The following is a 22,473-nucleotide window of genomic DNA, read 5'->3' on the forward strand; positions in this document are numbered from 1 at the left end:
TGCCTAGCTGGTACATTATAACAAAGATACCCAAGGACCTACACATGGTAATAATATCATATTAACCTGAACCTTTCACCATCTTCTATCTCTGCTGCACTGAGTTTTCCAAAAGCTTGTATGCTATTGATCTATTCATGTCTATAGCCATGTGCTGCTTCCTAGCTATGGGTCTTGGATTACTTATTAAAGCTCTTAAAGCATTCGTAGTATTATAATTTTATCTTAAAACATTATATCTGCTGTTCAGGTGAAAACATCTTTGGCGTTACAAGGTTTCTAGCATTAATGAATATAATGGACCTAAAGTATTCTGACTCTTGCATCATCTCCTTAAGGGAGGAATAAAGAAAAGAAAAATGGCAGATGTAAATACATTGACTACCTTTTATATGAAAACTCAGTCCTGGGGAGAAGAATATGAAGTACTAGAACAATTTAGCTACCAATGCGATTACAATTAAAGACAGAAAAAGATGCATACTCTTCTGTGGCATTATAGCCGCGACTTTCAATTTAATGAAATAATTCGTAGCAAAGCATCAAAGTGTGTGTGCGTATGTGTGTGTGTGTGTGTGTGTGTGTGTGTGTGTGTGTGTGTGTGTGTGTGTGTGTGTGTGTGTGTGTGTGTGTGTGTGTGTGTGTGTGTGTGTGTGTGTGTGTGTGTGTGTGTGTGTGTGTGTGTGTGTGTATATATATATATATGTATGGACTCATATCACTTCACTGAAAGACCATTTCATTGACACCCATTACACTGAGACCAAATAACCTAAAGTTCATTTCACCTAAAACTCATTTCACTGGCACACTGGGGTGTGTGCGGGGCATAGCCCCCCACTTAACTTTATTTTTCTGTTGTCTGGTTTTGTTTTGTGCAGCCCACAGCCCCCCAAATATATATACTAACACAAGGATCACACTACAGTGGGGAAAAGGACATATACCTTTGACTTACCTTAGAGTACTACTTGTCAGTGAAATGAGTTTTAGGTGAAATGAACTTTCAGTGAAATGAACTTTAGGTGATTTGGTGTCAGTGAAATAGTGTCCGTGTCAGTGAAATGGTCTTTCAGTGAAGTGATACGAATCCACGTATATATATATATATATATATATATATATATATATATAGATATATATACACATGTAAATACATACATATACATATACATATATCCGTGAAATATGCTACAGGTAACTGTTAAGCGTATTACAAAATATTTTTAATCCTAAGCTAAGTCAGACAGATCATCTACAACTTTTGAGTCTTAAAACAGAAAACTTCCTTAATATGTGACTCGGTGTTTGACTGACTAGGGAAAATTTGAGCAAGACTGTAATTATGTAATGATATTATAGCAAAGACTAAGAGACATGATTGTGCATGAGATTAAGGATGAGTGGATACAAAGAAGCTTTAACAGCATAAAGAGATGCTGCACTCCATAGTGCGTAGTTCTTTGGATGAGACATTAAACTGTGGCCCCATCTGCCTGAGTTGGTGGTAGCTCAGGTGGATGTAAAAGATCCCATGGCACCTATCAAAAAGAGTAGAAGCTCCCAGATACCCTGGCCAAATTTCCCCTAGTAGTATAAATACCCCTTGAGTCTCCCCGGAAAAGAGGCTACCAGCATATGGGGTCTAACCTGGTGAACATAGGATAAATAAATGAAAATTAATAAACAGAAAACAGAAAATAACTTGGGAGAACCTCCAAAATGTAGAAGATTTAAACAGCATTCTGCAATATGATGTGACAATAAAAACGCAGAACTCTAAAAGTTATGTTCATAATAGTATGCATTGTTGCAAAGCTAATTATATTACAGGTATCTTGGAACAGTGCACATAACTTCTTAATGTAAGTTTAAACAAGAAACTGCCAATGTTGTGATAGAACTGGCTTCACAGCAGGTAACTGCAAAATAAGACATTATATATTTATGAAAGCTTGTACTTAACAGTTGTTGTATCTTATGACTTTAAATTGTTCTTACCTAGCTGGCATACCTCTTACATGTCTAGATTTTCACAGAATGTCTGGATTATTGTTTTGTTCCTCATAAAATTGTTTTCCAGCAAATCAATGGCAAATCACCGAAGACTGAAGTCAGAAAATAATGACATAGGTTCATAGGTTCATAGGTTCATACCTTGATTTGAGTATACTGTGCCCTTTTGGTTTAGTTTACTGTGCCTCTGTCTAATAGTGACGTAATCCCTGGGACAAACCCGATCCCCATCCACTTATCGAGATTCTTCTTGAAGAGATTCAGTGAGGTGCTCTGCCTCACATGAACTGGAATTCTATTCCAGAGCCTCTGGGTTATGAACCTGTCCCTCCAGCAAGTTCTATTTATTTCTGTGCTTAGATTTACTGAGGTGGAGCATGTCCATTAATTCTGGATTTGACATAGCTTTGTATGTCAGGCACAGCATATGGCATCTGTTTGAGACCTTTGATCCTCTTGGTGAGATACTTAACCACTTTGGCAATGTGGTTTTATCAACTTGGGTCCCCAGGTCCCTAATAACTTTCTCTGAGTTATCTATCTCTGTGAGACCTTTTTGAAGGATGTTTGTGTCAGCTGGAGAGTTGATTATGGCGATCTTGTGACATAGGGGTTTATATTTAAGCTGGATAGTCCAGATAGGCTGTTTCATCTATGGCTTTGGTGACTGTTTCAAAGAAGTCAACCAGGTTCAACACATATCCTGTAGTGAGGCTGAGATTGTATAGCTGTTTTGACCTGGGACGCCATCTGGTCCCATGGAAGCAGCCTTCACCTGAGCATCTGAGATGTTTGGGAGGTAGCCCTTTTGGGGGTGGAGAAGGAGAAGTTTGCACTGTCCACCAGACTGGACACCTGCCTAGTCCCCATGTTGGTAATGATCAGGTCCAGTCTTGCACACTGTTAGTTGCACATGGATGGTCTCCACCCATTCTTTTTTTTTCCTTTTGCTGTCTATGGGGTGGGTTTGACTTTTTGTTAAAATCAATCATTTTGTCTTTGTACTGTGGCATGACATTTGACTTTCAGACTTCACATCCTGCAGAAATTTCATGCTATTGCAAAGCCTATCATTCTATTAAATTATCATGGCTGTCCTATTTTCGAGCCTTTGTCCCCCCGTTATGTATAGCTTTGTCCAAATTTCTTACTCTAAGAGGTTGACAGGTATGCTAGCTGGATACTAATTGCACGTCTGCACATAATATGCTAGTGCGTTTTAAATGCATAAGATTCCACAAGATGAACTATACAGTATTTAGAGTAGAAGGACATACCAAACAAGTAAAAGAGCCATTAAAGGGTTAGTAAGAACTGAAGTTAAAATTAAGACAAGGAAAACAGTGTAGTTTAGAGAAAGGCTTGTAAAAAATAAAAGATCGTATCCAAGCTAACTGTGGTCTGAAATAGCTAATTAATTCCCATCTTGCTTCCTTAAAAGTAACTATCTGTAGATGTGCTCAAGCCATCATTTCTACTTTGGGTATCAGAGTGCAGGTAAATGTTAAGGATACATTCAGTGCAAATGATTGGTATGGTCAGTATATGTAAGATCATGTGTGTGTGTGTGCATGTGTGTGTGTGTGTGTGTGTGTGTTTTCCTAGAATTATATAATTTAGCTGAAGTATCTTGTGTTTCAGAGCAAAAGATTTTTACTTAGGAAGTGATCTGTTGGTATGTACAGAAAATAACTTTTTTTGACTGGAGCTCTGTTGAGTTGAGTTGTGTTTAAAAATAATTCCCTTTTGCTAGATTCCAGGTAGAATGAGAATATCTGGAATAGTTTCTAGTGGCAAGCACAATGCAAAAATGTTGTCCAGGGTATAGTTAGAAAGACTTATGCTTACTTGGTGCCATACTAAGGAGTGGACATGAATGTCCGTACAAAAGAGAGAAATTTCTCTTAATTTTTTTTATTAAGAAATGCTTGTCACTTGTGACCCTTGAAAGGTAGTTGTCCAAGGGCTTCATTAACAGTGGTCCAGTTTAAACTATTATGTTACATATTTGTGAATTAATAAGAAATTACATATCTTACCTTTTTCGTTGAAAGCAGGAGGTTTTGTACTGGCTCTTGGTTTTCAAACAACTGGATACTCTCGATGATGTGGGGCCCTGAATTAGTAGTGACTATTTTTTGTAGGAAGCCCGACTCTGTTGAAAGAAAGCGTATGAACTGAACTACTAGTAAGGAAAGACCTTATGATGTATTTTGCAGCGGCAAGTGACAGTATGATTGATTAGCTCACCAAAATTTTATTCCTGGATAAATTCTGTTTTAACATGAAAAGAGATCCATTTAGCAACATTCAGAGATCTGAGCAGAGTTCTCCTTTAACTGTGCCTTGTAATACAGACATCATATCAAACAAATTACTGCACTTTTTTCAGATGTGATTATTATAGTTACCTTCTTGCTGAAAAGTGCCAATACATTTATTCTGCCTTTTTCCACACCAGTGACTTTGTAGCTTCTGAAGTATTCATTTTAGAATGATGCAGGTTTTACGCCATAAGCAATGAATGAAACATATCATATATGTCCTTTACATTTATTTTATTTTCTCTGTTACTCCCTTGCAGAACTAAAACTACCTTAGAATGAATTGATGCATTTAAATGTTTACTCCCCTCTTCTTTTAGTCTTTTGTTTAAGTAACAGCATATTTGAGTTTGCAGATTTGTAGCAGGTTTAAGAAGCATGTATTACTGCATATAAAGCATACATTGTAAATTCTAGGTACTGTGTTTTAGAAAGATTAAGATTCAGCAGGCAGTGGTTTTGGTGGTATAAGCCTGTTAAGTGTGGTTTTGATATAAAATAATTCAACAATGCCTGTCAGAAAGTTAGTAGAAAACATGGGTTGTGGCAGCTTACATTGCTGAAAATAACACAAGATTATGAGACTTTAAAAGAGAATGTTGTGAGATCTAATGTTTGAACATATAGCAGTAAGAAGTTACTCTAGAAGATGTAAACATGTTCGAATGAAACAACAAGGATCATCTAAGTAGGGTCCTCACTTGCTAAGCCTGAAGACCCCTAGGATGAAAGAAAATGGAAGGCTGTCTTGTACAAACGTTGTTGCCCATACTTTTCTAACCTGCCTGCTCATATTGACTTAAGCTGCTGTACTTTTCAAGACTATGAGTAAAACCTGTTGCTGGCAAGCACCATTACATAAAAACACTGCATTATTACAGTCTAGGGATGTCTAGCTTTCTGCTTCATTATCTCACATTCCTAACCGTGCTCTCAACAGCATTGTTGGGAAGTTATGGAAAGGCCAAAGAGAAGTGATACTATTACTGTCACTTATGATTTTTTTCATTTGCTGTTAGTACTCAGAAGCAGAAAAATAGTATGAACTGTGCACCCTGATTCTATGCAGTAAAGTGCTATTTTGTATTATAAAAATATTCTATATTTGCTGTCTACTACCCTTTCTGGTTTGTTCGAAAAACAGCCTGCAAAAGTTAGTACATTTGCTACTAGGATGAACAGATTCTTGGTATGGAACAAAGCATGTTTTATTTGATGCAGTAGAATTCTGCAGGATATGGCTTAAATATAATACTTCTTCTAGCCTGGTGATCAGTGATGAGATTTTGTTTCCTGAATGTAATATAATGTGAGTGGATGACCACAGCATTGCAAGAGGAAAGGACTGGTTGACAGCACCCCATAACATCTTCAATGTTTTAATAAGCAACAAAAGACCTACAGAATATACAAATTGGAATTATCTCATAATACAGTGGGAGCAGCTAAAAGTTATGAGCTTAACAAGAAGCCAGTTAGCTAGTTGCAAGAACAGGAAGAGTATAGGATGGATGAGGTGAATGGCAGAGGCCACCAAAGCAGACACCCAAACAACCACCACCTCAGAACACAACACCTGCAACACATAGACCTCACAGTCAGAGTGTCAAACAGTCACAGCCCTTAAGGCCAAACACAATGCCAGACACACTAGTCATTGGTGACTCCATAGTCAGACACACTGACGTCCCGCTCACCAGACTGAGTAAGGAGAAGGTCACAGTAAGCTGTCTGTCGGGCGCTAGAATCTGCCACATAACGCAAGCACTCAGGTCTCTCAACAGCAGGTACAAATATGACTCAGTCATTGTCCATGCTGGTGTAAACGACCTGAGATTACCTCCTGGACTACATGAAAAGACATTGAGGAGCTCTCTGATTATGTAGCCCAGGCAGGTATGACCCTGACCTTGAGCAGTATCCTACCTTCACCAAGAATGATGCCACAATACAGAGATAAGATGATCAGCTTTAACAATTGGCTTAAACACTGGTGTCATTCAAAGGGGATCCAGTATCTGTCTGCCTGGGATGACATGCTGGACAAGCCACGCTAAGGGACGGCTTGCACCTGTCACCCTGGGATTCCGGATATTGGCAAAGGCTCTTGCCACCCCATAGTGCCTTTTTTAGGCAAGGCTCAAATTCTAAACCTACCACCCTAGAACACAAAAAAAAAAAACTAAGGGTAATGCTGCTCAATGCCAGAAGTCTAAATCTCAAAATGCACGCACTCGAGGCCCTTCTCAGTATGGAGAACATCGATGTCTGTGCTGTGACAGAAACCTGGTTCAAGGCTCCTGAGAGCACCCCAGCGCTATCAGGTTTTACCTCATATCATGCGTCCCCAAAATCCGGACAATACCAAGAAAGGAGGGGGGGTATCCATATTCATCAAGGACACCCATACCTCAAGACTGGTGGCAACGCATGATGCATCGGAGACCATCCAGGTGCAATTAACCGTAGGCAAGACTGCTCTGCAAATTGTAGCATGTTACAGGCCACCCTCACAAACTCAGGAACCTCACATGGCCTTCCTGAAAACACTAGAGGGGATAAATGTATCACCAAACACCATCATACTAGGTGACTTCAATTACCCTAATATAGACTGGGAACACTACTCAAGCCCAAACACCCTAGCCCAAAAGTTCCTGGAATTCATAAACTCAAATGCCATGGAACAACTAGTCACCATCCCCACAAGAGGAGATAACATACTTGATCTCATCATCACGAACATGGGAGCACAATGTTCAACACCGAAGTATACCCCTCACTGGTGAGATCAGATCACAAACTAATCTCGCTGGAGGTCCTCATCCCACCCCACCTGAAATAAAAAGACCACAGTAAAGAACTTCTCAAAAGCCGACTTCACACTTCTAAAGACTAGTGTGGTCTCCTTTAAGGCCCCAGACGGGCGGAAAACAGTACTCAAGCCGCTGAATCACTTACAAATGCCTTCTACCAGCACCTGCAGGACTGCATGGATAAGGCAATCCCAAGCAAAACAAAGACTCTTTGTACCAAAGGCAAGCGTCCAGTCTGGTGGACCCCAGCCATAAACAAACTCTACAACAAAAGGAGGAAGCTACTACAAGATAGAGCAAAATCCTTAAAAGGTAAGACACCCTTGATCACTATAAGTAAAAACTAAGAGCTCTCATAAAATCATCCAAAGCAAATTTCGAGAGAAAAATAGCTAAAGACTCAAAAGACAATCATAAGGCCTTCTTTAGCTATGTTAGAAACCTAGGAGGAAACTCCCAGATATGCTCAGAACTAGTTCAAAATGATGTGAAGTTTACTGATCCTACAGACATTGCCAACATACTGGCTGACAGGTTCAGTGCAAACTTCTCCCCTCCCCAAAAGAGAGATATCTATACCAAACGATTGCAGCCCCCAAACATCTCCCAGCCCAAGTGAGAACTGCTCTCTCCAAAGCAAAAACACAGCATCCATGGGACCTGATGGTGTCCCCGGCTGTGTGCTCCACGAACTCAATGAGGAATTAAACCCACAGCTAGGACAGCTGTTTAATCAAAGTCTTACCTCTGGATACATACCCAGGGGTGGCACTGCAACTGTGGTCCCACTTCACAAAGGCGGTGCCTCCACAGACCCTGGAAATTACCGGCCCATTAGCTTGACAAGCCTTATCTGCAAAGCCATGGAGAGGATCATAATGGACCTCATAAATAAAGACATAGGGAATTTGCAGACTTTGGATCCAACCCAGTTTGGCTTTGTCAAAGGCAGATCATGCCTTTTAAACTTGGTTGACTTTTTCGAAACAGTCACCAAAGCCATTGATGAGGGAAAGGCAGTCCATACAGCCTACCTCGATCTGGCTAAGGCCTTCGATCTCGGGTATCATTGAAAAACTCATCAGCTTAAATGTTAACCCATACATCACAAGATGGGTTGCAAACTGGCTGAGTGACAGAACCCACAGGGTCAGAGTTGCTGGCGCCATGTCAGACTCAAAGCCTGTCACAAGTGGTGTCCCACAGGGCTCAGTCCTGGGCACTCTTGTTTGGCATCTACTTTTCGAAGTACAAGCAAACACAGGAGGGTTATGGCTGACAAAGTTTGCAGATGACTGCAAACTGAAGCCATAGTAGAAAACACATCTGACACAGATATCCTTCAGAAGGGTCTCACAGAAGCGGATAACTGGTGCCAGAGCCACGGCCTAAAGTTAAATGCCAAAAATGCATAGTCATACCCTTCGGGAAAAACAAGGTTACCCCTAGCTACCAAATAGGTGGCAATCCACTGAGCACAGAAGAAGTTATCAGGGACCTGGGGACCCAGGTTGATAGTAGTCTGTCATTCGACACCCATGTAGCTAAAGTAGTCAGGAAGACCTTCTACATTGCCCACCTTATCATGAAGGGATTCTCATCTAGATCAAGGGAGGTCATAGTCTCCCTTTACTCATCACTCATCAGACCAATGATTGAGTACAATGCCCCATTCGGAATGTATCTGACCCGACACTTGCAGCAGCTGGAGAGGCCACAAAGTTCCTCACCAAAAGGATAAAGGGTCTCAAAATCTGTCCTATGCTGCCCGACTGAAAGAACTCCAGCTCTATTCAGTCGCCATTATTGCTTAACTCAGAGGTGACCTTTGCCTAACATACAAGGCCATGTCAAACCCAGATTTGATGAATATGCTTCACCTCAAAAATCTAGATCCATCAGAGCCACAAGGCGGAGACTTAAACCTCACGGCTATTAATAGGACGTGCTGGAGGGATAGATTCATCACCCAAAGACTCCCTATGCTGTGGAACAAAATCCCGGTACATGTGAGGCAGAGCACCTCGCTGGCCTTGTTCAAGAGAAATCTTGACCAATGGATGGGAGATCGCAGATATACCCCAGGGATTACCTCAGTTTCACTGCTCGACAGAGGCACAGCAAAATAATGGGTATAGTTCCCCATACTAAAGGGGTGGCGTAAGCCACAAAACGATGGGCTAGGCTTGTAAATGCCCTCGGGCAGATAGCCTAGTATGAACCTATGAACCTATGAACCTATGGATGAAGCTGTGGGGCATATCATGAGGCAAAGAACCAAATTGAAAACAATAAACCTGATTGATTGATTCAAGTAAGTATTAATGTATGCATGTTTTTCATGACCAGGGTAGTCCCACCAGACATGATGAGCCTATTTTTCGGGGTGACCTGAGGTGGCATTCAATAGCCACGGAAAAACGGGATACTGAGCAGATTCTCCTATTCTTTGTAGGGCAGGCCGATTTTCTATATGTCACAACAGGGGGGTGGAGCAGAGTCTGACTGAATATGAATGAGGTGAAAGCTTAGATATTTCATGAGGACAAACAGTATCGTAACAGAATTACAAAAAATCCAAGGACATCTCCAACCAGAATCCAAGCCATAAAAGTTTATTGTTGAGCGCTTTTGTCTCTGAACACAGAAACTTCCTCAGAACAACTTTAAAATTATGAAAGAACCTTTTATACAATGACAACAGAAGCTTCAATTGATTAATTCCTTGGTACCTCAATTCTGATCACATGTAGCATAAAACTGTTAAAGAAATACTCGTACAAAAACCTAAACATAAAAATAACCTAAACATAAAAAAATCCATTTGGAAACATGAAATCATTTAAAATGTGAATATATATATATATATATATATATATATATATATATAAAATGATGTGATTAATATTTAACCAGCATCATAAAACATGAGCATCAATAAAGGAACAATGGAGCATGTATCATTTAAACCAGGACTTGTAGTGGCATCCAACATTAACTGCCTTTTGACCTCTGCCTTATCTAAATGCGCATCTATCATGTAACTCTGCGAATCCTGTTTGACCTGTTCCAGAACCAAAAAATTGAAATGATGTCCAGGATTCAATTCCACATGCCTAAATAAGGCATTGGAAGTTTTTCTGTTGTTAATATCAGCGCAGTGTTCGTAAATTCTCTTTCTAAAATTCCTACAGGTTTTACCAACATAAAAACTTGGACATAAACACTGGGCCAAGTAAACAACATTCTTGGTGTGCCATGAATAATGTCCTGTTAACTTATATTTCCTATTACAAATTTTGATCACTGTCGGGTCATTAATCAAATGACACTGGGAACAAATTCCGCGCTTTTGTGTACCAAAAGGAGTGTTGGAGTTATGATTTCTCACATTCACACACTTTTTCTTAAAAAAAACATTTAAAGGATTTGTCCCTTTTGTATGTGATGTGGGGTGTAACACCCAACTTACCCAAAGAACCCGCATCACTAAAAATTAAATTCCAGTTCTTATATATGCATTTAACTGTAAAAGGGGAATCCAAAGAAAAAGTGGTGATGAAACGCTGTACTTTTTTTCACAACTTGTAACATTTGATCTATCCCTTGATTCAACCTGATTGCAAATAGTACTGTTCTCCTTAATGCATAAAACTGGATGATAAAATCCACTAAGTCTCTTGTCCTTCACTTCACGGTGAATTTCATACAGAAATTCATCCAGGTAACCCCCTACTATGAAACATGTTTAACACTTTTTCACATTCTGAATAGAAATCATCCAAGTTGGGCACCATTCTTGCCAGTCTAACCAACTGGCCTTTTACAACAGCTTTCTTCTGAAAACCAGGGTGCCAACTGGAAAAATACAAGTAGGAGTTTGAAAAAGTGGGTTTGCAATAAATATTAGAAGAAAAGCATTGATGGACCAAATCCTTATTGATAATATCATCCAAATAAGAAATGGAACTGACATCATAATGATGTGAAAATTTATAAAAACTGACCATGCTGTTGATATAATGTATCAATTCCATTAATTTATCAACTGAATCAACCACAAAATAAATATATCATCCAAAAATCTGTTATAAAGAATCCAGGAACTAGAGAAATTACTGTTGAACACAAAATTGTTTTCCCAGTGGGTCATAACATAATTAGCAAAAGAGCAAGTTGCCCCCATGGCTACGCCTGTGGATTGTTTAAAGATCTAGCCCTCAAAATAAATAAAATTATTATTAAGTACAATTTCCATGAGGGTCACTAAACAATTAACTTAAATATTGGAATAACCTGTACTAAACAGCTGTTGTTCAAACCAATCCGGTCCCATGCCATGAGGGATGACAAGAAAATAAATTATGGATGTGAATAGTTACAAAAATGGCAAATTCAAAAAAGGGGATATGATTGAACTTCTCTAAAAAGTGCCAGGAATCCTTGCTGATGTGTGGGATTTTCTTTATACCATCTTTGATACAATAATCAATCCATTTACCAACATAGTATGCCTTGGATCTAGTGCCATTCACAACAGGACGAAATGGGAGTTTATTGATATAGTTTATTGCTATTAATATTACAAAAATAATCCTGTTTGTTCATCACAACTATCCCCCCCCCTTATCAGGTGCCATAATGTGAATTTCTTTGTCGTACTTTAAATTATTGAACAAGTGAATTTCAGCTTCACTTAAATTGCAAAAATTGACGTTCCCAGACTTATTGTTTGAAATACCCTCATGTAATTCATATTCACATATTTTCTCGAAAAGCTGAGTATGGGAATTTATTGGTGGATTAAAACAACTTTGTCTACTCAAACCCTGACTCGTAAGACATCCACCAATAGCATCATCTGAATTATTATTAAAAAACAATGACCGATTCAATTTTCCTGAAAAAAGTTTCAATTCACCCAGTACAGTTGTAACATTGGCCCTTTGGGTTGGAACAAAGGTTAAACCTTTAGATAAGATGTTCACATGATTAACAGTAATCAACTTACTAGAAAAGTTTCTTAACAGAATTAGTATTACTAAGGTAGGCATAACTGAAACCAGGAAGCAATGAAATTACACTGCAACCCTAAAAGAACCATGGAGGTCATACGGAGCTGTTTCTTTTAAGACATCCTTTGATTAGAATAAGACCCAGACTGGATGTTAAACTGGACATATATGTGGCTTGGGACAACTTAATAAAGCCTTTTGAGTTTTACAATGCCCCAAATCCAATGTATAAATTAATTTAGGTAAGTAACCATTTTTGGATGTGACTTAAAATTTTTGATTTGGTAGTAAAGCTTGTTCTTGGATTTACAAAAAAGAATGACTGCTTGCCAGGGAAACAATATATTATTAATTGTTACTAGTTTGTTATCGAAATAAAAGTTATTTCTCCAGTTTAGAACAGACAAAATACAAAAAAAAAAAGTATTTAAGGGAGACACAGAGATTTAGAGATCTACAGTATAGCTCATAATGGAAAAATGTATGTTAAAAGAAATAGTCTCCCGAGTAGAAGGTTTGGATCTCTTTACATGTTGAAGATCATCTTGATCTGAATCCAAACCATCTTAATTTCTGTTAATCTGCATATTCATTTATCAGACACTCTCTCTAGTACTTTAATGCAGTGTGACAAGAGTTTGATACCGTTATACTGCCCATAGTTGTGAGTGTCCCCTTTGTTCTTGTACACTGGCATGATTATTCTCCAATCATTTGTGATATGCCTTGATCTACATACTGCTGAAAATACCATCAGGAGCCATTTGTCTCCTGGCTCACTCAACATCTTGATCATATCTGTTATGACCTCATCTGGTTCCTTTTGCTTTTTCTGACTATATTTTTTTAGTAGTCCTTTTACTTCATCTAGGGTGGGCTCTTCTTATTCTTTCATTGTATGCTGTGTACTGTGCAGAATAATCTTCTGTTTTTTTTTTTATTTTTATTTTATTTATTTGCAGTTGGTTTACCAGGATAGTCCATTGAGCCAAAATAACCCGTTTTCAATGTAGTCCTGGGGAGAAAAGCTCCAAAAACAAGTAGCAAGGTTACAATAAGGTATTTGGTTACAATTATTCAATTACTATGTACTAGTAAAAAAATGAAGGAAACTTAGAAATACAGCAGGCTAGTGTACAAATATATACAGATATTACAATCTTGTATAGTTGAAAATAAACGTTTACAATATAGAAAACTGAGAAGCTTTTACAACTTAGGGTAGGTTACACTTGAGGTATCTTTCATGCATTCAGGATGAATAGCTTAATACAAGCAAGAGAAAGAAAAATGAGCTGACATAGAATTTTTACAGTCTAGAAACTGAGAAGATTTTTCATCTTAGGGTATGTTACAGTTAAGAGGTACCTTTCAAGTATTCAGAATAAATAGCTTAATACAAGCAAGAGCAAGGTCTATGAGTTTAGGAGAGTAAGTGGAAATTCCCATTATGAATAGGGGAGGAGAAGTGGAAATTCCCAGTATGAACAGGGGAGGAGATTATGTGGGGTGGGAGCAGGAGCATTCCCACTGGTATATTAGGTGAGAGTGAAGGGATTTTTTGAATGAGAAGTGATTTGAGATAGTACAAATGGATGGGGGTAAGGAGTTTCAGAGATGAGCAAGACTGTAGGATAAGAGATTCTTTCCAGGGGATGAATTGGTTTATACAATTCAGTTAGGTTTTGGTTGTTATATCTTAGAATTCTATCAGGGAGGTGCATTTTAAAGGTAGAGGAAAGGGAGGGGCAGAGGGGAGGATTGAAGATGAGCTTGTGTGCAAGAGTCAGTTAGACGTAGGTGAGGTGATTGCGTAGTTATAACCATTTTAGTTTGTGGAGAGCCGAACAGTGGTTTGAGGAGGACTTATGGGTGGTAGCAAACTTGGCAATTTTGTTATATCAAGAGGAGAGTTGTGTTTTAAGTGAAGATTGTAGGTTAGTTAGGAGTGAGGCTCCATAAAGGCGGGAGGGAATGAAAAATGTGGTAGATAGAGTGAATTTGGTGGAGGGTGTAAGATAACGATTCTGTCGGTAGAGCATGCCAAGTTTTTGGTGTTTTTTTATATTTAATTGAAGGTGTATGTTGAATTTAAGCTGACTGTCAATTTGGACCCCAAGTAATTTGGCCTCAGATACCAGTTCGAGAGGTGTATTGTTATGACTAGTAATAGAGAAATTACTTGGATTGAAAGAGGTAGCTTTAGAGGGGGTGAATACCATTAATTTGGTTTTGGAGGCATTGAGTACAAGGTGATGTTTTTCATCCATTGTTCGGTGGTTGAGAATGCATCTTGAGTAAGTTTTAGAAGTGTGGGGATGGAGGTAGCAGAACAAATAATAGTTGAATCATCTGTGTATTGCATGCTTTTTGTAAAAGGGATAGAGTTGTGGAAATTGTTTATGAATATATTGAAAAGAAGGGGACCCAGTATAGATCCCTGGGGAACACCAGTTGGGGTGTTGATGAAAGGGGAGGTGGCTTTTTTCCATCTTACTGCTTTATATCTATTGGATAATTATCTAGTGAACCAGTTCAGAAAGGAGGGTGACAAGTTAAGCTTGGAGAGTTTAGTTAGTAGTAGATTGTGGGAGATAGTATCAAAGGCCTTAGAGAGGACAAGTAGGAGAGTAGAGACAATGTGGCCAGAGTCCCGGGCTTTGTTCACAGCTTCCAGGAAGGAGAGAACGGTGGTCATAGTACTGTGACTGGGTCTGAAACCATGTTGTGTTGGAGTTAGTAGGTTATTGTCTAAGAGGTGTGATAGGAGTTGTAGATGGATACACTTTTCTAAAAGTTTAGAGATAAGAGATAGGATAGCGATGGGATGGAAATTAGTGATATTGTTGTTGCTGCCGCCTTTATGCAATGGTACAACAAAAGCCTTTTTCCAGATTTGGGGTACTGAGCTTTCTTGAATGGAACGGTTGATTAGAATGCTGATGGGGTAGGCAATGGCTTCGGCAGCTATGCTGAGAAAGTAAGAAGGAATGTTATCAGGGGCATTAGAGCATGGTTTTAGTTTCTGAAGTAATTTTTTTATGGTGGATGTGGGTATAGGTTTTAGTGAGAATGGTGGAGAAAGGGGGGGGGAATTTGAGGATGTTGATGATGGAGAGGAGATAAGAGGAGAAGCAGAGGTAAGGGGTGAAAAGTTGGTAGGGCAGGATGGGGGTGTAGTGAGGGGTGTGGTGGGGTTAGAAGATGAAAAAGATGAGGTTAGTTTGGAGATAGAGTCAATGAAAAAGGTGTTGAATTAAGTGGCCAAGTCTATGTCTGGAGCATTAGGGTCCGGGCTGGGTATACATTTCCAAAATTTTTGAGGGTTTGTTTTATTGTTGTTTTAGAATATGGAGAAGTAGTTCTGTTTATCGGAAATGATAAGCTTTTTTACTTTGTTTCTGAGTGTTTTGTATTCATTTTAGGCTAGGGGAGTCCTGTGTTTATGATATGATGACCATGCTTTATCTCTAAGGTCCATAGTTGCTAGTGTGTTTTTTGTTAACCAAGGGGCAGTTTTGTTTTTTATTCTTTTTGTTTTTATAGGTACATGATGCTCTAAGAGGTTTTTAGGGTGTTCTAGTTGATTGCTTTTAGAGAGTTGGAAAAGGTAGTGGGGTTAAAGTTTTTTTGGCAGCGAGTAGTAATAAAAGTATGAGTAAGATAAAGGGTGAGGCAAGTCGGTGTGTGAATGTGGGCAAGTGGTTACTAAGGGAGTCTGGCAGGGTGCCACTATTTGAGAAGTAATGAGGGTGGGAGACTAATATCCAGTCTAGGGTACTACCACTGGAGAGGTTTTTTGAGGGCCGAGTTATGGAGTTGATCAGCTGAGAAAAGTTGTAAAGGTTAATGTTAAGTGGGTTTGTGGGAGGCTGTGTTGCGGACCAATTGATATTCATGTCACCCATAAGTATAGTTTTGTTGTTAATGTTATTGGAAAGCCAGGAGAGGATGTCCTCTAGTGTAGAAATATTGTCGCCTGGGGGGATGTAGAGGGAGGCTATACATATGTGTTTATGTTTATTTACTTGAAGTAATGCCAGGAGTAGTTCTGCATTATTGAATTGGGGAGTTGGTTTGTTATAAGGGGTAACTGATAAGGAGGATAAGTGTAGAAGGGCTACTCCACCTCCTTTTTTGTTGGTTCTGTCTTTTCTGATCATAGAGTAGTTGGGGGGAATTATTTCAGAATCTTTTATACGAGGCTTTAACCAAGTTTCAGAGATGGACAGGATGTCTGGTTTGTTATATGTAAGCCATGCATGCAGATTAGGGATTTTGTTAACTATACTTTGGGCATTTAAGGAGGTGAGTAGTATGGATTTATCTGTTGAAGTGGGTGGGGATGGGCCTGAGTTGGGGTGTATGTCTCCTGATAACAGAAGTCAGATATAGCATTAGGTTGGAGAGGTACTTTGTCTGCTTAGAGTCAGGGTTGAGCTTTGCTAGATTTATGAGGAATGAGTTAGTTGCTGTAGGGATAGAATATATGTGAGGAGTAATAAGTTTATGAGAGAAGAAAAGATGATGTATAGGGTAGAGTCATGGAGATATTGGGAACTGTGAATATAAGACAGGTGGGCTAAGATGGTTTGTAGTGTGGTTGTGTGGTTGCTACAGTTGGGCTAAGATGGAGTGTGGTTGCAGTTAGTTGGCTGGGTGAGGTAGAAGGTATAGGATATGGTGAGGAGAAGTAGTAGATGAATAGAGAAGGATAGGTCTTTTGAGAGCATAGTGAGATAGGCTGCTGAGAGTAGGTATGTTGTGGCTGGCTAGTTTACTAGGGCAAGAGAGTTGTAAGTTTTGAAAGGAGACAGAGGGGAGGTACAGTAGAGTGTTGGTGAATGTGGGAGGAGTAATAAGTGGGTGTGGAAGGGAGGAGGTGACTGGTTGGTTGGGGCAGGGTGATGGGTGTGGCTGAAGGGTATAAGTGTAGAAGTGCTGGGGGCGGGTGGAATTGGGGGCAGGGTAGGGGAGCGGAGTGAGCCCACAGGGCGAATGGAGCGGGTAGAGAACAGAGAGAGGTAAGGAGCAGTAGAAGAACAATCAGTTGGAGCACAATCAGTAGGCGCAGGCTACAGTAGGTAAGTACCCTGAAAATTGAGTGAAGGTAAGGAAAGAAACTTAGGCTTCTAGGTGGGTGTGGAGGTTCACCCCAAGTAAACAAGATGTTATGGGCTATTCTTTAAAGGAGTACAACAGGTTTCTCTAATGTATTCCTCAACTTCACGGCCCTTTTCCTCCCGATTTACATTGTCCTCTGTAAAGCAACAACAATAAAGCATTTACAATTTTTATAATTCCCCTTACTTCTGTAACAAAAGCCTACCTTCTCATACTGTGATGGTTTCACTTACAAAATGATTCTCTCACGTTTGAATAAAGCTTGCTGGAGTCACCCAATTACTGACACCATCGAGGCCAGGCAGTGCAGGTACTTTTTTTTTTTAATCAGTTCCTTCCCCAAAAGTGACATCACCACAGCCGTCATCTGATTCTAACTAAAATAATAAGACCCACCCATTCTGTGATGTCATGGCTCCCTTGTCCTTCCCCCAGCCTGAGTGCTGTTCATTTTATTCAGTAGTAGTGTAGTAACACCGATGTTTGGAAACACAGAAATTTGGTATGCATACTTGTACATTCTGCATGGCGAATGATGCTTAGGTGGTGTATCGCTTGCATACTTCTCTCTTGTATTTGCACCAGATACTGCTAGTGTGCAGTGTGGGAATAGAAAGATTAAAACATTACCCTGGTATCAGAGGTGGCAGTGCAACATATTCATAGCAGCTTAACATGAGAGTAGCTCTAAGCAAGCACTATGTGAAACCTGAACAAGCACCTAGAATTATTCAGTGCAGCTTCCACACCTTAAGTCTGAAAATTAATTCACTTACTCACATGAACAGGAGTAGATGCATATTGATGGATAAAGGTGAATGAGCATGTCAGGTGGTTACTACACTGCAAAACCGGTATGTAATGGTGGAGATATTTGGAAGGCATGAGCAAACACACCAGTATATTAAAGCCATAGCACCAATTGAACTGGAGGCTGGCAAATAGATTTAGTAACGGATTTTGTCCATGCACAAATATTTCAACAGTGATTCTTTGCAGTGGCATCCATTATCTGATTCAAGGTAAGTTAACCTTAATGTCCTTTATTTAAAAAAAAAATCAATAAAAAATGTACTTTGTTATAAGTGACTTCTGGACACAAGAAAAAGGAAGGGGAAAATATTGCAATGTGGTTTGTATGTACAAAGACAAATCCAGGGACACTGCAAAATGTTTTTTTTTGCAAACCAACCAGTGGAGTAAAAACATATGAAGGCAAACACTGCATACCAGCACACTTTGCACATGCAAATCTCAATTTTTAACAAGGTGGAATCATGAGGTGATACCTTAACACTTAAATTAATAAAGATCTAAACTGGTTAATAGTATAAATGTTTTATTCTTTAGCTCCTTGGTGCAAGACCTTACTGGATGTGATTGCAGTCAAGTAAGGCCATGGCTATAGTGCAGCAAAAAAATTTCCCCTCTAACAAAGGAAATGCTAGAGCAAAGATTAAATTACATGAGTCAAGCACCCTGCTGAGATCTGCCAGTCAATGGAATTACCAGGTCAAATTACCCTCAGGACTTTGACAGCTAGGGAAGCTAAGTGTTATGGGGGAGGGGAGAAGTAAATGGACTGGAATTCATTGTCTCACAAATTAGTGCCATTTAAACTAAATTAGAGAAAAAAGGCAGCAGTAAACAGCACTTTGAGTGTGTTTTGTGGCATTTGCACTGTTTCTGTTTTAAGTAGTCATCCAGCAGCAGGGAATGTTACTTACACTGTTCTATTTTACTCAGTACTTTGTACGCATGCAACATCTATGAAATGACAGGAACTTTAGGCAAATGGAGGCCTGCATGATGTAACATTTTTGAGCCAAACAATGATTTCTGGGATACTGGATGGCAACCTGATTTATCCAAACCACGTCAATATGCCAGCCTCTAGGTGGTCAGAGTCTGGAATTACATATAAAAATATTTAAAATTCTGTAAATAATCCCAGGGTGCTGTTAAAGTGTAGGAAACATCATGCCATGATGTTTTAAACATGTTTTTTTGAATCTGTGGGTGCTGTACTCCTTTAAGAGCAAGCCTAAGGACTCAAAAAAGAAATAAAATAGAAGGGTGTATTACTGACTAGGAAAAGGCTTCAAAGTCCAGAAGGACAAGACTGCCACCTAGTGGACAAAGATATTATTGTAAAATGGGGATAAGTGGGCATTTATGCACAGATTCAGAGAAAAAAATAGTAGTTCAGGTGACTTTTACGTGTAGGGGAAAGAAAAGATATATAGGTTACAGAGCTGCTGGCTTTCCTGGCTAGCACTCTTAGAGCCACCAAAAATAGAATATTAAATTAAAGGCTATACTGGCAGTGATGTTGTAGACACATACTTTCTTGCTCCCTTTACTTGAGATAGTACAGTGAATAGGTGGCTCAAAGATGAGACTGGAGGGAGTTTAGACAGGGTCCTTGTTCTTCAGGTAGTTAAACTCTGCTTCTTAGCTAGGTCGGAGAGAGTATCCAAGGACACTAGACCAGGAGCACACAGCAGCCGGGGCTATTCTATCGTATATATATATATATATATATATATATATATATATATATATATATATATATATATATATATATATATATATATATATATATATATATATATATAGTATAGTTTTTCATTCAGAAGCTGCTGGGATTATTCTTTCCGTCTGTCTTTGATGTCCTGTGGGCTGGTCAGCAATCCCCGAGCCTATCTTTTTCATCTTTCTGTCTTTGTATTGCAATCTGGTAGAATGTCCTTGTGTTATCTGGTGAGTCACTTTCCAGGAGCTGATGGAAGGCAACTGATGCCTTGTTCATTGCTTTTGCTTCTAATCTCTTGGCCTCTTTGTTAGCCAACCAGTATTCTGTCTTAGCCTCATCTGTCATTTCTGTCTTCCACTTTTTCTTGCAGTTCTTCTTCCCTTTGATAACTTCCTGTTCTTTTACTCTATGCCACCAGCTTTTCTTATGTACCTTATTTCCATACCTGGCTTGGCCACATTTGTGTCCTATAGTTTTCACACAGGATGTTTTGAGACACTGATAGTCTTGTTCTTTGACTTCACTTACTGTCATTTACCTGTTAAGTATTTATTTTCATGTAAGTTAGTTGGAGAAAGTAAATAGAGGATTGCCAAATGGATTTTTGTATTATAATATAAAAACATATCTGAAAAAGTCATTTTTACATTGCAGTTTAATGCATTTCTCATGGAAGAAATATGAATGCAATTTATGTTAGGGACCATTTAAAGAAACTAAAAGAAATTGAAGGATCCTTAGATTGTTTTGTAGATAGGTCCAAATTTAGACAGAAAAGAGAAATTCATTACAGGCTATGCAGTATGGATTTCTCTCAAAAGGTGACATAGTAAAAGAAAAAATATCTAAGTTTTTGGTCAGGTCAGAGGGCAGAAATGGAAGTTATCAACAAAGTGATAGATATAGCTCTAGATAGGAATAAAAGTTATGTGATTACAAAGGAGCAAACATATTTTACAAAATTTGAAATTTAAAGCATCCTTTAAAGAGATCAATTCAAAAGTGTTCATAATAAAGTAACACCCATGTCATTTGCTACTGTAAAAGCAAAGGTTCATAGTAAAACATGATACTTTAAAACTAGTAACAATAATTCTGATCATTTAACTAAGGAGGCAAGATTCTAAAAGGTATAAAGGAAACTGATCTGATAGGTAATATAAAGCAAATGTTTAATTTAAAGAAACTGCAGGACAAAGTCTTTACAATCCAAAAGTTGAATGAATTAATGGAATTTAATACAGAATGAATCAATGATTCAATAATGTAACAAAAAGAGGATTTAAATGTGTACTATTGGGACCAGAAGAAGAAATTTTCAGCATAAAATAAGTAACTCAAAGACTTCTAATAAGGCTCACATTTTTTAACTAATGAAAATTGAAAGGACAAAATTCTTTGATACTTAAGTGTTCAGATAAAACAAATCCCGTTTGTTAACTAATGATCCTAAAATTTGTATTCTGGCAACTCTCAAGGGACACATTAAAGAAATCCATTTTTCTTCATATTTCCCGAAATCAAACTTTAAATGTTTTTAAAAATGGTCAAAGTTTGAATATAAACATTTGAGTCTATTAAATTAGAAAAGTAAATACAAAATCTTTAACAAAACTGTCAAAGTAGAGAAATTAAAGTGTTCAATTTAATAAATATACAAACAAGTTCCTCATTACAGTGGAAAAACATCACTGAAAGGAGAATGACATTATGGTTAAGGTCATACAAAAATCAAACAATTTATTGTGTGATAAAAACTGAACCTTCAGAACCTGCAAAATTATGGCTTAAACCTATAGAAACAAAACCTATGAGCAGACATCAGTCTGGAACCAAATCTCCATAATTAATGTCACATAAATTTCCACCATGTTCCCAGCAGATTCATTCACTTAGGTGGAAACTAAATTCTCTATAATAAGATTGTGAGATATATACCACCGTCTCAGAGTTTAAATTTATTCACATGACTAACACCATAATCTGACAAGTTTAAATGACTCAATGTACTGAATATCTGACTGCCATAACAGTTTGCAATCTTCCTAGCCAGTTTCTAAACATACAAAAGTGCCCCAATACTGGATACAATACTTGCGGACAGTTTTAGTAATTGCTGACAATACACAAACAATCCACCTCGTGCCTAAACTAAATTCACTGGGTATTCATAGTCCCGATAAAAAACAAAAAAAATCACACGTGTCATAAATTTCCTAATATCTTCTTAAAATACATTTCCCATAATTAAAACATACAGTTGCAACATGTAGTTTACATTTATCTATCTATAACAACGTAGAATTTAATAAGCTTACAACAGTTCCAGTTTGTTAAGATACATTACCTCTATGTAACCTATTCTGTATTACTAAGTTTTAAAGTTCTCAGTTTTAACAAGACCTGAAGAAAATGAACAGATTATGAAATAGTCCAGAGTTTTGTCAGATCCTACAACAGACACTAAAAAATACCATAAACAGGACTGAAAAGACAAGCAGTGAAAGACACAGGGACTAACTGGTCCATAAAGTGATTACCAGTGAATTATATAGTTCAAAACTATACATAATCAAAATAATGAGGCACTATAGACATAACATATATCATAAAAAAATAATCAATATCAACATACAATATAC

At 38.3% G+C, this 22,473-nt stretch overlaps 1 protein-coding gene across 2 annotated transcripts in view; it reads right to left on the bottom strand.

Annotated features, from left to right (window-relative positions):
- Positions 1-22,473, bottom strand: part of SEMA4A (semaphorin 4A) — a 1,666,552-nt gene that overhangs the window by 173,131 nt on the left and 1,470,948 nt on the right. For both annotated transcript variants that reach the window (XM_044079754.1, XM_044079755.1), the window contains one exon: positions 4,056-4,171. In XM_044079754.1, coding sequence (XP_043935689.1) covers positions 4,056-4,171 — 116 coding nt within the window. The remainder of the gene's footprint in view (positions 1-4,055; positions 4,172-22,473) is intronic.

Source organism: Protopterus annectens, chromosome 8.part0 (genome assembly GCF_019279795.1).
Source record: "Protopterus annectens isolate FY-2018-M chromosome 8.part0, PAN1.0, whole genome shotgun sequence".
Classification (NCBI taxonomy): domain Eukaryota; kingdom Metazoa; phylum Chordata; order Ceratodontiformes; family Protopteridae; genus Protopterus; species Protopterus annectens.